Here is a 15,449-nt window from a genome sequence, read left to right as displayed (position 1 = left end):
CTCTCCCAATATTTTTTCAAGAATTTATGATGGAACTTTAAATATGGTTTAAAGAGATGGAGCTGGATCACTTAATAGTTAAAATAGGGATTTGCCAACCACTAATAAAAACTGAGGGGTATAGAGAGAATGGCCACAAAGAGACACATACACGTGTGATGCCAGTTCCTACAACCATAAATTTCGCAGTAATTCAGGTTTTCCTGATCGCCGGTTTAAGCGGTTTATCGTTTTTCTCAGCACCGACATTTGATTTTCGAGTATGTGTGTGGCCGTGGCCCTCACCCGTTTTGTTACCTTCGAGCCTCGACCGACAGATAGGTCAATATACTTTGACTTAACTAACCACCCAAAATAAAGTATGGCTGAGACGTAAATATAGATATGTTGTTGTTAACACTTAACGGGGAACATGTGTTCATTTCTTTACCATTTTATCAATCAATAAAAAAATTTAAAACTATATACACCATAGCTGTTGACAAAACAAAAACTAATTTCTTTTAACAATTAAACTTCCAATCCGTCTTTACGTTTTAACGTGGTCTCTCTGTGTGTGTTATTTATAAAATATTTAAGCTTGAGTAAAAACAAAGTTCTTCTAGTAGCCCAAGTGTTTTGTTTTAGTTTCAAAGTGTTTTAGATCAAAACCAGATGGCAAGACTTATTATATATTTAGATGTGTCACAAATAAAATACTAGTATGATTATTAAACCATAAGCTGGTGTGGGTTACTACTGGTTCAGTGGTTCGTGCAACCAACGCTCTAAACTTTGAACTAACTACGGAAATTAATAATGTTGTCTCGTTGATGGGTCCAATCTTCATTCCCAAATAACTCAGATCTTCTCAAATGATTGAGCGCCACCTGTTTCCTCATATCACCGACGAACTCCAAAGCCCCAACTAAGTTTTTTACACTATATGTATCCACCATTCTTTACCCTTTCTTCCTAATCAATACTAGTTCACTTTTAAGTTTTTTACACATATTAAAAACCATATAAAATTGATTTTATATATCCATTTTCTTATAATCTATCTTTTTCTATAACTTTAAACAAATAATTTTCACTTATAATTCATCAATAGTAACTTTTATACATATAAAACCTATAAAGTCTATTTTCTAATTAAATACAATTTTTTTAATAGAAATTATGATAATAAGAAACATATAGACTATCAATTAACTTGATTGATTAAAGTAATATACAATGATATATTTCTTTAACCATAAATTTAGTTAGCTTATTATTTAAAGGAATGAAACATATAAGACTATCAATTTTTTTTTTTTTGTGGATGCATAAATATTTTCAGAGTGATGATAACATGACAGACAACTCAAAGGTCAATGACAATAGATGAAAAATCTATGGTTTTTTTAAATTCTCTTTCTCTCTCTCTTAAATTCATGCAGAATCATTGGTGATCCATAATAATGCAGCATATTAAATGCAATATATTAAATTAATAAATGTAACAATCAAATCCCAACGTTTTTTTTCAATACTACTACTATAATTAAACTGTGACACTCACTAAAGAGTCTTTGTATAAAGTGAAAAACTTTATTCATAATAGAAATATATAAATGTACTATCTTGTTTTATAGACTTGTTCCATATTTCATAATCTCCCACCGACGATCCCAAATTTTGTTTTTGTAACAAAAATGTGCCGTACGTAAGCATTAAGCTCTTTGATTAATGTTCGAGTTGTTAATTTGTAGACGACCGAGTAAGTACGTTCCTCCTTCCTTCCTTCTCATGATTTACTTCTACTACTACTATGCTAATTGATATTGCATTCATGAATCACGTACGGACCATCTCCACGAATACGAGACGGGATTTTATATGAACTAGTTAGTTGTAAAACATATTGTCAAAAAACAAAATGCAACTTATAAATTTGGTTTAAAACAGCTCGAACATATCTCAAGTCTTATAGTTTAACTCTAATTTGAGTTATAGATAATTGTGTTTGTTTAATCCTCTAGTTAAATGATCTAACTCCCAAGGCACGCGAAATTGCATTGCATGTGAAATGTGATGTGGCTTCTTCACCGTTAAGTTTCCTTCAAGTTGTTTTTTTTGTCGCTTTTTGCAATTTTTTTTTTTTTTTACTTTTGTAATTTGGTATCTTTCGTTGCTCACTTCAAAATTAATCTTAATTATTGTTTTATCTCGTTCATCATATTTAAATCGAGACAAATAAATTTAATTTTAGTGGTTTCTAACTTTATAATAATGTATAATATATCTCTTAGACCACCAATATACTTTTTTTTTCTTTGGGGCAAAGACCACCAATATACTTTAGGTTATACATTACTACTTTAGGTTTCATGATCTCATTGGTTTTTAATTAATTGGTTATAGCTTCTCCTCTGGATAACATGTTGGGCTATCGGATACTTTCAGCAAACTGTTGGGCTTAAGGCCCATTTGTTTTGTTAAGACGAATTAATTCGCTGCGTTCTTCCCATTATGTTGCTACTTTTGGTTAACTCAATAACAAAGTTAGTTTTATTATGATTGAGAAAGTATTTGAACAATTTTGAATTTGGTTTTATTATTATTTTCGCACTACCAGAAAAATATATTGTGGATCCGTCACCGGAAAGCTTTGTTGAGAGATGTCGATGGGAAGCGACACGACGTGGGTTGGGAAGAAACCGATCAGGCGCATCGGCGGGTTGTCTGATGCTCTTTCCATCGCCGCCGATCTCGGCTTCGCCGTCGCTCCTCCTCCTTCCCAGGTAACTTAACCAATCGCTTCTCTTATTCACTTGAATCTCACCTGAATCTGAAATTTGTCTTTGGATTACTTTCGTTAGCTGAGTATAGTGTCTACTCTGGTTCTTGCTGTTAGATTTGACTTGTAGAAGAAACGGTATGAGATCTAGAATTTAAAGGAGATTAGGAGTTTTAGCTGCTTGTGACTTATACGAATCACTAGACCATATATTGACAAAATAAGATCTTTGATCTCTGGGCATTACTGTGTTGAATCTGCTGAATTAGAGAATTGGATTCATTTTGGGAAAATTAGTAGAATTTATCTGTTTAATTGGACTCATTTTGGGAAAATTCGTTTTCATATCACTCAGCTGCTTCGGCTTACAATGTGGTAAAAGCTTTAATGGATATTGAATTGAGCTTGATCATTTCCAATGCAGGAAGAATTACAAAGCTTGGCGTTGTCAAATGGTGAAAGAGGTGACGATTTGATAAGGGTGTTGAGAGAGTTATCTGCTGTTCAAAGGAAAATTGCAGACTTGCAGGTCGAGCTTCAAGGAAGGAAGGTATACTTGTCAGAGTTTTTTTTTTTTTTTTGTTTTCTCTTTCAAAGTGGAACAACTGATTTGGATCTTAAAATTTGCATAGCCTGATAGTTGTATGCTGGTTGATATATGTAAATGGTATTGTTAAATGCTTTGTATATAACTTCTTTGTTTGCAAATTTTCAGGACGATAAAAATGTGTCACATTTGACTCATGTGAGTGAAATGCAAAAGAAAATCGAGACTCTGTCAAGGATTACTCAAATATTGAAAGATGTTATACAAAACAAGGTAGATAATTTCTCTTTTTACTCACCTCTAAATCTTCGTTTCTTCTGGAAATGGGTTGAATGTGTTGGAAACATTAGCTCCTGAGGACTTCCTATGGCCGTCTTATCTTTTCTTTGATTCTTGAACATGTAGTTGAAGTCTTACATTATTTGTCTGTTTATATAACAGGATCGCATCATTGCTCGTCTCCAACAACCTTATTCGCTAGATTGCATTCCAGTTGAAGCAGAATATCAGGTGAGTCATGTCATTTGATATAATTTTCCTACTTTGATGATTAACTAAACCTTATTGCTCTAGCAATTCTAGACTTGATTTGTATCTGAAATTACACCGTTGAAAAAAGATGCTGTGTCTCATGACTTTTTCTGCTTTGTTTTCAGAAACAATTTTCAGAGTTGCTAATGAAAGCTGCCAGTGATTATGGCGCCTTAACAGCATCGGTATCTGATTTTCAGTGGAGCCAAAACTTTAAGGAACCTCCTACAGTTTGGGGGGTATGATTCTACTCTCTTTTACATATTTTACTATTTACATCCTCTTAGGCGTAACCCACATTACATATATTCGTCTCTGTTGGGATATAATATGTTTTTCATAGTGTAAACTGTATACCATTGCTGAAGAATTCTCTCTGCAACTCAGAAAAATAGTTTTCTGTGTGTTTTAATCTCTTTGCAGGTAGAGATAAAGAGATTTTGCCACTTTATGGAATATGTTGCACAATAACAGTTGATTTTTTTGGTTTTAAATGCTATAATCTCAATATCGCTACTTTTCATTCCCCCTCAAATTCATAGGAAATGTTGCGTCCAATACCCGTGGCACTAGCGTCATGCACGAGATTTTTTGAGGCCATGTCTGCGATGAGAGAATCATTTGCGACTCTTCAAGACCTTCGAGTAGGTAACTCTGCAGTTTCATTACCAACAACACCAGGGGGAGGTAACGAAATGACGCATAGGGACTCAGATTGTGTGACTCCACCTCAAGGGAGAATAGAGTCAAGCTTCGACGACTTAGCAGTTCAGACAACAAGGAGACAAAACAATGATCAAGATGAAGCAGAAGAAGAAGATGAGGATGGTAATAACAATTCAAACCGTAGACTATCTTGGCCTCCTTCTGTAAAAAAGAGTAGCGTTTAAAGAGTTTGCACTTGTCCAGTCTTTAATTGAGGTTTTTGATATCTCGATTTGTGTTTTGTTTTTATCAGCATTAGTGTCCTTAGTGGATTTGAATCTAAATCTTTGAGTGAAACTTAACAGTGTATATCATTTCAACCTTGGGTTTCCAAGTATATATATTATGAGTAAGTGCTGTGGCCTGTGGGTTTTAACATTTTCCTATTTAGATAAGAAGTTCAATGTTATCGACAGTGTCTTCGTTTAGTTGTATCTAAGAATTGCACGTGTTAATTTTCATCTGATTGAAGTATGAACTAAGTGAATTTCATGAAATGAGAGGGGTGTGTGAACTATGAAATGTGACATGAGCTATATGGCTATGATAAAATTAAATTTTTCATTAGACGTCGGGATTGCTTTAGTCGAGAATGCTAGATAATCTAATATAGGATGGCTTGATAGGTCTATAAATAAATTTAAATTCGAAAGCACAATGCACTCCACTTATAAACTCGTATGGTCTAAATGATGTTAAAGAGTGTAGACCATGAATTTAAGACAACTTTAATTGAGTCCCGCACCTAAGAATATTTTTAGCAACCTAGCTAGTGTAATCTAGCGCGGTCTGGTCTTAATTAGAAGTTGATCGTGAATTTAGCAAAACTTAAAAAAGAATTTTTATTTGCCTACATACAAAAAATTAATATGCATATGAGAAGGCTAATAAAGTATTCGAAGTTGTGTATGATGGAAAACTATCATTATAGAAATGAAAGAACTAGTTGAATCTTTGGTGATCGTTCTCAAAACACACACATTAGTTGTTGTTTTGATATACGTAGAATGCATATGTAACGTGAATCCGCAATAATGCATCATCATATAGATAATTAATAATAGAGAGACATCACTTGCGTTGAGTTGGTTTCTTCTCAATTATTATTATTACGTAGGAGGAGAGGAGCTTCTCTAGTAGTTTTAGTTCCAGCCAGTAGATAAAATTGATAAAAGCGGCGTTAAAGAGGACCTACCACGAGCTCTTTGTGTTCGAAATATACATAATAATAGATCATATACGTCCAAATTTTGATTGGGTCTTCTTTCCCCATACTCCATATCCTCCTCACGCACTGCAAGCGCGTGTCCTTTTTTTCAAAACAACACTTCCGTAATTACCCCCAAAGTTTCAGACCAACCTCTGATTAGTAGTAGTCACAGTTATATGTGTATATTCGGTTTAGCGGCTATGTTTGGTTGATGGTCCGAATAGTGTGTTGTGACTACAAAACAATAATAATATAACATTTTATAGTGGGCAAATAAAGTATGCAAAATATGCAAATGATACCATGACAGTATTAATGTTTTGGATATTACGAAAATCTAGAAACACAATTTTCTGTTTCATTCAATTGCGTTTTTTTTTGTTTTTCATACTCCTTTCATGGCATATCCCAATTATAAACAATAGTCCACTTAATAGGTAAAAATGTTATTTAGTTTTTTTAATATGGTGAACAAATAGTTCAATGTATTCGTCCAATTTATCAAAACCAAATTTCACCTTCAATTTATATTACTTTCTTTCCCAAAAAATGAGATAAATTTTTATTTTCTTCAATTTTCAAGAATACAATTTATTAAATTTTAATGAAAAAATACATATAGAAGCAATTTAATGTGTGTATGCCGACATGAATATTCGTGTTTCTCGCAGATTAAATGCCGGATGATGATACACTTTTCAAAGCAACTATTACTACACATAAACTTCAATGTTGGTCATTTCATCATCTCCATGCGTCAATCCCTCCCACTCGACACCCTATCCATATTTCGTGTCTTTAAAGAAAGTTTTGATTTTTCTTGCTTTAACTTTTTTTTATAAAATTTTATTTTGTTGCCAACAATTTATTTCATTATTACTTGATTTATTTTCCGTAAATGACATTTGGTAAATATCTCCGAAAGAGTTCTCATTAATGACAATGACAAGTACAATAGGATCCGAATGTACCCCTCAAGTAATATTCTAAGTACAACAACTAAAAAGATTCATTATATATTATTATCCATTTATCTACTTTTTCAATAATACTATACTTACACCATGCAAATTCATTTATTTTAAGGGAAAATTGGAAAAATTGGGCGAGTGTAGTACTAGGATGGGTGACCTCCCGGGAAGTCCTCGTGTTGCATCCCTTTTTTATTTATGACAAAAAAAAAAAAAAGGGAAAATTGGAAAAAATAGACATATTTTCAAAAGTTTGTCCATATATACCTTTTTTTTGAAATTGTCAATCTTGACTGAACTACCCCTACTAACATATAAATCAAATTTTAAGGGATTTTTAAAGTTGAAAATTATCAAATAATGTAAATAAGTCATTATACATTATATTTGAAGAAAAGGCTTTTCAACTTTTTTGAAAAATAATTGAATTTCACATACAGTAAAACCTCTATAAATTAATACTCGATAAATTAATAACTTCTATAAATTAATAAATTTATCCGGTCCCAAGTTGGGACCAGTGTAATTTTAGACATATTTCGATAAAATAATAAGATAATAATTTTTTTGAAAATCCTTTGTAAATATATGGTCCCATCAAAATTATAAATTAATAATTAGGTAAAATTTTCAAAATATATGTATATATAAACACATTAGTTTTTGTTAGATTTTATTTCTAATATTTTACTATATGAAAAATAGTTAGCATTCTATTTTAATACATAATTATTATTATTTTATTTGTAATTGAATATATAAAATACTAATTATCATGATTAAATCTTATTTTTAAATATTGTTTGAAAATATTTTCCAAATTAGAAATATCTCTCTATTTATCGATAAATTAATACCTCTATAAATTAATAGATTTTCATGGTCCCAACATTATTAATTTATAGAGGTTTTACTGTAGATGATTTTTGTTCTGAAAAGTTTAGAAAACGTTTTCTTATTTCAGAATACGTATTCTTATGTTCTGAAACATTTAGATTATCCATTCTACTATTTTGTACATGTTCTACGAATTTTAGAACAGAAAACATGTTCCAAAAGTTTCAGAATACGAATTTTTGGAATTCAGAATACAAATTCTAAAAATATTCTATGTTCTGCAAAATTCAGAATATGTATCCTACAATTTACTACATGTTCTGAAAAGTGTAGAATATAAATCCTAAAATATTTTTGAATATGTATTCTAAAAAATATTCGGTTATATAAATATGGAAACAAAATCGGATAATTAGGAAAGTAAATAATTCAGTTAGAATCGAATATATGATTCAGATTCTCTACAGATTTTTTCAGAATACGTAATCTGAAAATTTTAGAAGTATTTTTTATAAAAAAAAACGATTGTAACCCTAAATTATGTTCCTAAAACTATAGTCACGACTTCTTCTTCTTTCTTTTCTCCATTCTCTTAAAGTTGTTGAGTTTTTTCTTTTAATTATGATGCAAATCTATGTTACTTGTGGTTTATGGAGATTAGATGCTACTAAGCAGTGGGTATTTATTGATGTTGAAGTAAAACGTGCGAGATTAGTTACTTTGCAATACAGTACATCTTGAGAAACCAAGGAGAAGAAGCGGCGGAGGCTTCAAGGAGAAGAAGCGGCGGAGGCTTAAGGAGACTCTTTTTTTTTCTGATTTTTTTTTCTTTTTCTGATTTTTCTTTTTATGTATTATATGTATTATTGTATTTTATTCATATAAAATACATATACAAAAAGTAACTATTTTTCTTACCAGATCTGATCAAACGAGGCTTATGTATTTGCATTGTCTTAAAATATTTTTGTATATGTATTATTGTATTTTATGTATTAAGAGATGATCTGGACGAGGCTTATGTATTATATGTATCTTTTTATGTATTATATGTATCATTTAACAATAGTTACTTAATTATAATTGAGGGTATAAATGGAGTTTAATTTTTCAAAAAATCTTAATTCACCAAACTTTTTTAAAAAAGGTATATATGGACAAAGTTTTTAAAAAATGTCTCTTATTTCCAATTTTCCCTTATTTAAATTCATTACCGAAATCTCATTTATTGCTCATTTAATTAAAAGATTCCTTTTCTTCTTATGCGGGATTATAATTCAGAATAAATCAAATCTTGAAGGACCTTAAAGCAAATATGAGAAAATATATAAAAAATAGGAAATACACGCGCTTGCCTATAGAAAGGACCTCTCTTATCCCACGCGTATGTTTATATATCTTCCCGTAAGCTCTCTTCTCTCTTCTTAATCGTCTCTCTCTCTCTCTCTTCTTCGACGTGCTCCGGTGAAGATACAACCCGACGAGAACCCCCCCTGGCACTGGCACTGGGCGCCATAACGACACAAACACAGCCCTTACCCTCCCCCGTCATCCTTGGCTATTAAATTTACCGTTTTACCCCCTTTGCTGTCACCCTGAGACGTCTTTTTTTGGAAATATTCTTCTTCTTCCATTCCAAGTAAACCCAATTTCTCTCTCTCTCTCTCTCTCTCTCTCTCTCTCTCTCTCTCAAATTTCAAATTCTTGGTTTCTCTGGTGATAAACCATCGGCTCTGTTTTTTTTTTTTATGTTCGCGGTTGTTGTTTCGGACATTAATTGTGGTTTTGATTTTGATCTGATCCGTTGTTTGTGTGTGGTTCAATTTTCTCCGGCCATTGCTGTTTCTGTTCGCCGGCGTTCGGTATTCATTCGATTTAACGAGCTTCCTTTATACCTAGAGATTCTAGAGTTTCCTTTTTTATTAAGTAATCTCAATTTTGACTAAATCCTCCCCATATTTATGTTTTCTTTACAATCACATCCACCATTTTATCTCTAGAATCTTTCACCACTTTCTCTTGTAATATCTATGGATAATTCTCTCAATCATGGTAATGACGAATTCTTACTGAACTCTGTTTTGTTATTTTCCAGTGATTTTCAGGGAATTTGAGGTCAATTTGACGTTTAATTGGAAAATTGGGAGATAATAGATGGGGCATGAAACAAAATGTGTTTTCCACTTGTCGAGTCTCCAGATCGGGTACATGTTATCTCTCTCCCGCTTCTCTTTGATGGCAATTGTTTTCTTAGTATATTCAGAGATCAATGATTCTGTAACTTTTATGTCTATGAAAATTATATGTTTACAAGTACAAGAAAGTAGTTTCCTGTTTTGTGTTTGCTTTTCCATTATTATATAAGCCTTGCTCTCAGCCATTGTTGGACCTTTCTAGGAAATTTATATCTTCTACTTTCAGACAAAACAACATCTGTTTTGGTTTTTGACAGTTTCTTTTTAGAGTTTGGCTTTTTTTCTTTTCTTTTTGTTGGTTCCTTTCCTTATTTTGTATGTAAGCTGAATCCAATGCCTGTAGAATTTCGATGCAGGGCTTAGGTTCTTTTCCTGAATCTGAAGTAGTATCTGTTCTTGTTGTTAATCACTTTTAATATTCCCTGTGAAATTTAAGTATAGCTCAAGCATGTGTTCTTGCAAAATTCCAGCAATAGGATTATTAGTTTGCGTGTTTGCATCAAAAAAGTTTACTACATTGTCACATTTTATTTGCCTGATGTTGTTCTTTGCTTGTCTGGTTAAGCTTTGTTTTACTTTTCGTTTGTTTCAGAGACTTGCAGTCATATCTTTCTGATCTCAGTATTTTTCTGGGCAACAAAAGTAAAAAGATTTACATATTGGTGGACAACCGGCCATGGTTGAATCCTGGCACCAGATCTGCTCATTTCTGGCAACTTATGGTTACAAAGGTTGTAACAGCTGCTTCAACTTTATTTCTTGTTTGTGTTGTCCAGGTGAAAATTTATGATGAACTGACCCATCTATCTTTGTTTGCAGTCCAGACTTTCCCCTTTTGCAAACACGAAAGGTCGAGGGGAGAAGAAAAATCAGAGGCAGGAGGAGGAGAAGATGGAAAATCCAAAGCAGAAGGAGGAGCATAAGCCTAAAGAGACGTGTTCTCAGCCCCAGCCTAACGATAGAAAGATGAAGAAGCTTAAGAAGTGGTTCTCATTGATAGATGCCACAACTTTTTCGAAGAAGAAAATACCTGCTAAGAAACTGCAGAGCGCTTTGTTTCTAAAAAAGCAGCTACACAAGACCTTGTACGGTTTCATCGTGTTTGAAGTTGAATGGGCCAATGTCAGGGGTATCAATTACTTGAATGAACTACTGGTACCCCTTGCAACTGTCCATTGTTTTGCTCTCCCAGTTTATATTTTTTCTTGTTTCTTACTTGATCTATATTTCTTTATGTAGACAGACACGTCTCTTGCTATAGAAGCTAAGTTGATGCGAAGGTGGGAGTTTGAGAGTATCGATCAAGCTGTAAAAAGCATGTCTCAGTGGTTCTCTGGATCAAAAGCTGAAAAGTCTTGCTTGAGGGAATATCTCGACTCAACTATAGGTATGATAATTTGCTCTGATTTAGTTTTGAAATTCTTTTTCATCAGCAACTTTGCTTTAATTGGTGATATATCTGACATGCTTTTAACCTTTCACCTTTATGGCTCCCTGGGTTAAATAAGCTTATAGTATTGTAACTCTTGCAGGAGAGGTTTTTTATGACGCTGAAGCAGAATTCTCGAAAACTTCTCCTGTTGATGATGATGACAACCTCAGCAGCGACAATCTTTCTGGTGAATATGACTCTCCTTGCTGCTCCAGAAGTGTCTTCAACGTTAATCATTCTGCTGCAGATTATGATGAAAACGAGCCTCACACACCGCCTCTGACTGGACCGTACAAGAGAAGAAGAGTAACTAAGGCAATCAGTACCGGAGTTGAAATTGACTATATGGAGGAGACACCAAAAAGAAAAGATAACTCTGTGGACCATTGGGAAAGCCATGTACCTGATGGTGAGAACATCATTGAAGCAACCCAATATAAGGATCTTCTAGTTCTTGTTAGGTGTGGTGACCGTGATCTCCCTTTCAAATTGCGAGAGGTTATAATGGCTGACATACGCTTGCTGACTTTACTAGAAGCTGGTCTCCCTTCATGGGTCTTGTTTCTGCAGTCTTATCCTGGTTTCTGTCATCTTTACCGACCCTGGATGTGCCTTTTTGCGAGAGCATTATATGTGATGATATCAGTCGTCACCGTTGTGATTGGTTTTTATGACCTGTACAAAAATGTCCCTGTTCTGAAGGCCACTGCATCTCGGTTATGCGGTCCACTCTTTGATTGGGTTGAAACTTGGGACATGGTATCACGGATAAAGTACTTGGGAACGATGTTGTTTCTTCACAATTTTCAGAAAGCTGTCAAGTGGGCTTTAACCATGGCACGTGCTATTCAGCCATTTGTTTCTTTACTCATAATGCCTCTGGTAAATCCTATCATAGATACTCTCGGTCTACTCCTACCTTTGTGGAATTCATTGGCAGAAACAGTGGCGAGCTTGGTTTCAGTAGTTTGGATAGTGATCGAGTCTGGCTGGAATCTTGTTGGTGATGTGGTAGAATTGGTGTTTTTGCCCATTTGGTTTATTGGCTCACTAGTTTGGAACGTCAGTAAGTATATTAACCGTCTGCTTGAGCATTATTATTCTTATATTTTTAAGAATATAATCATAATCCTGATCTCTTTTTTGTTTTCGATTCTACAGCAAATACTGTTTTACTCCCTCTATTCTGGATCATATGGGAAGTGGTATATGCACCGATCAGAGTGGTTGCTGCCTTGGCCAGTGGTTTATCTTTATCCTTCTCATACATATTCGATGTTCTTGGAGATTTATGGAGGTATATGAGCAGCGTACTTCAGGTTGCATCAGATTCTCAAGCAGCTGTGAAGACTTATGAAGTCTCCATGTGGCGTACGCTTTGGAACGACCTCTTTTCTCATGTCAGTAAAAAGTTTGAAGACAATCAAAAGTATCTAAATCTTTTGCTACTTCGATTGTTACTAAATGTGTTTTGCTTCATTTTTTCAGGTTTTTCGTGCTGTCAGGAGTATACTGAACGGTTTTGTGGCCTTCTTTGCTGCCTGTAACAGACATCGGCTTAGGTAAAGCATTGATAGCGCACACATATACACATTGCGCTATGACCATTTCTGACATCTATTTCTCTCACACACGTTTACACTTTTTTATATAAGTAGTTCTGACATATTTTTGTGATCTGGTTTTCTTTGCAGTACATATAATCACATACAAGACTTTATGGAGAGACTACATGGACGAACCACGAGACCAGAATCTCTAGACTCAAGACATGGCAAATCTGCTAAGAGCAATCAACGTACAGTAAGTTTTTACTAAAGTCATCAATATTCTTCTCATACTTGGCATATCTGCGTTTCTCACATCGGTTATGATCATGTTTTGCAATTTGCAGGGAGACGGAACTAGAAGGAAATTGCACCTTGCATAGAACTCAAAACCAAATTCTCAATTCTTTTCATTTTTTGTTCTCTCCTTTTACCGGATGTGATAGGTTCTTAGAGTATGTATATAGATAGGTTTTGTGTCGCAGTCTGGCAGACGCCAAGAAGCATTGTCCCAAATCTGGCAAATCATGTTGTATATAGGAAAGGAGTCACACTCACACACACTCACGCTTCTTGCAAATATCCTAGTGACGTCCTCCTCAGAATTGGTAAGTTTTGGATGTATAAACGATAACAAAAAAAGAAAAGAGAGCATGAAGACTAGAGCTTAATCAAACTGTAGAACATGCAACTGTTTCGATTTTATATATGTATTTGGAAGAGTTCACACAAATTAAGAAAATTTTAAATTATACATGTGTCAATATTTTGACATGTAATAAATGAATCAAGGGAGAATTTCATAAATACCACTATATGATTTTTATTTTCAATAATACTATTATTAGTTTTATTTATAAAAATACCACTAAAATATTTTATCTAAAATATCACAAAACTTTAAATTTCATTTTTAACATTCAAAAGTAAATCCTAAATCCTAAACACTTATCCCACCCTTAAAAGCTATACCCTAAATATTGAATAGTAAACCCAAGTTTCAAAAATATTTTACACCTTTAAAAATCAATTTTTATGTTTATGGTATTTTGAGAAAAATAAAATTTTATCTATTTTTGGAAAATAAACTTAAAATATGGTATTTTAGAGAATTTCTCATTAGTTAAATTCTCATATCTAAAATGATAAATGAATTAAATTTAATAAAAGTTGTTTTGGATTAAGCGTAAATTAGAAAGTTTAGTGTAAAAACACACATTAAAGTATGTTACATTGGCGCAAAATTTTGGCAAGGTATGATTTCACAAAGATAAATTTCTTTATAAAACAAACGGAGTAAATCAATATTATTGTTTCGGGGTGGAGGCAAGTGATTCCAGTCCTTAACTCGACTTGCTGAGCCGGAAGTGGGATAAAGTTCTCAACGTAAGGAGATATAACACAAATGTCATCAGGGAGGCTATGGAGCGTGTCTGTCTCTGAAATATATTTGAACAAGTAGTTGTTATTGTCAGAAAATACAACATCCCCTTGATTAGAGAGGATCACGGGTGTGAAGGACCTGGAGTACTCCACCATACCAAGAGAAGCTAAACTAATGGAGTGAGTCTTGCTCCATGTTTCTTTATGTGAATCCATACTCCATATCTCTAGCTCGTATTGGTGAAGAGGATGGGAAACGGGCATGGCTATGGCAAGACGATCGTTAATGTTGACAATTTGTGCTTCAAACACGATGCCCTTGGGAAGAGGTGGACGAGGGACCGCACGAAACTCTTCTAAGTGAAGATCCAAGGCTAGTATCGTGTAGATAGAACCGCTGACATGAATTCGTAACCAGTAGATTGATCCGTCGACACACGTAGATTTTCTTCCGACATCAACCTTGTAACGACTTGGTTTCCAAAGCTTCCGCCATTCACCAGTGTTGACATCAAGGATATCGCAATAGTTAGGATTACGGAAGATCCTAACTACTTTATAGCAACCCTTAACGCTGTCTCTACCAAATCCCATCGCACAATATCCCGGAAAATAAGTCGTCCATGATTCTGAAAAATTTGAATTCATAGCTTTAGAGATTAGACCAACCATATAATATATATAAATATGATCCTACCAAAAAAAAAAATTGACTCACAAGTAAAACTAGATATGGCATACCTTCGTGAAACTTAGCGGAGTTGGGACAGGGATTCAAGAGGGAGGGGCAATGGAATCGCCGGAGTTGACCCGTGGAGGGGTTCACCACGTCGACCAACTCTGCTTTGGGAAAACAAACCAAACCGTCGTAACTCATCGACGGTCGTGTCGCGTCACAGTGCAAATAGACAAACTCTAGGCTCCATAGGAAGTGCTGCAGCCCGTTGAGGATACTCGTGGAGACGCCGCAGTCGCAGTGGTAGGCCAGAAGGATATTAGGGCGAGACTTTGCAAGACTGAGATGTCTCTCCACGAACCACTTTGATTCCAGTATGGACTTCCATTCTTTCGACACGCTTTTGAATCTGCCGAGAGATTTCAGGGGAAGCCTAAGGAACAATTCTTCAAGAACATTTGAATTCAAGTTCGAGTTTCCTACTTCCATTGAGTTTTCTTCTCTTCTTTTTACCAACATTCGATAGGTTTCTTTCTCTATATATATTATTGTCCTACCTTAATACTCCAAAAAAATCTAATAGTCTTTGGAAAAGATGAACAAAGTTATTAAAAAAAACAACCTAATTTTTTTTTAAATGAAATATAATTA

General features: G+C 34.0%; 3 protein-coding genes across 6 annotated transcripts; 2 read left to right on the top strand and 1 right to left on the bottom strand.

The window, feature by feature from the left end:
• The first annotated feature begins 2,559 nt into the window (after positions 1–2,559).
• On the top strand, positions 2,560–4,925 carry LOC17890528 (AUGMIN subunit 2). Its single transcript, XM_006294648.2, has 6 exons — positions 2,560–2,768; positions 3,189–3,314; positions 3,480–3,584; positions 3,753–3,821; positions 3,968–4,081; positions 4,385–4,925. The coding sequence occupies exons 1-6, from the start codon at positions 2,646–2,648 to the stop codon at positions 4,730–4,732; spliced, it is 885 nt and encodes a 294-aa protein (XP_006294710.1). The 5' UTR covers positions 2,560–2,645; the 3' UTR covers positions 4,733–4,925.
• A 4,093-nt stretch (positions 4,926–9,018) lies between these two features.
• On the top strand, positions 9,019–13,493 carry LOC17888330. 4 transcript variants are annotated; one of them, XM_023784504.1, is made up of 10 exons: positions 9,019–9,204; positions 9,661–9,769; positions 10,353–10,491; positions 10,580–10,915; positions 11,000–11,147; positions 11,293–12,258; positions 12,354–12,592; positions 12,681–12,754; positions 12,887–12,995; positions 13,087–13,493. In XM_023784504.1, exons 2-10 carry the CDS (start codon positions 9,720–9,722, stop codon positions 13,120–13,122), a joined length of 2,097 nt encoding a protein of 698 aa, XP_023640272.1. In that variant the 5' UTR covers positions 9,019–9,204; positions 9,661–9,719; the 3' UTR covers positions 13,123–13,493. The 4 variants fall into 4 exon arrangements, with proteins under 4 accessions (XP_023640272.1, XP_023640274.1, XP_023640273.1 ...); XM_023784506.1 differs by lacking the exon at positions 9,019–9,204 and adding an exon at positions 9,297–9,427; XM_023784505.1 differs by lacking the exon at positions 9,019–9,204 and adding an exon at positions 9,297–9,491.
• A 666-nt stretch (positions 13,494–14,159) lies between these two features.
• LOC17887814 (F-box/LRR-repeat protein At2g43260) lies at positions 14,160–15,287 on the bottom strand. Its single transcript, XM_023784625.1, has 3 exons — positions 14,864–15,287; positions 14,262–14,751; positions 14,160–14,178 (listed from the first exon to the last, which is right to left on the bottom strand). The coding sequence occupies exons 1-3, from the start codon at positions 15,285–15,287 to the stop codon at positions 14,160–14,162; spliced, it is 933 nt and encodes a 310-aa protein (XP_023640393.1).
• Between the last annotated feature and the right edge of the window lie 162 nt (positions 15,288–15,449).

Source organism: Capsella rubella, unplaced genomic scaffold, assembly GCF_000375325.1.
Source record: "Capsella rubella cultivar Monte Gargano unplaced genomic scaffold, Caprub1_0 scaffold_4, whole genome shotgun sequence".
NCBI classification, from domain to species: domain Eukaryota; kingdom Viridiplantae; phylum Streptophyta; class Magnoliopsida; order Brassicales; family Brassicaceae; genus Capsella; species Capsella rubella.
Note: the sequence above shows the minus strand (reverse complement) of the source record. Positions and strands in the feature narration are given on the sequence as shown.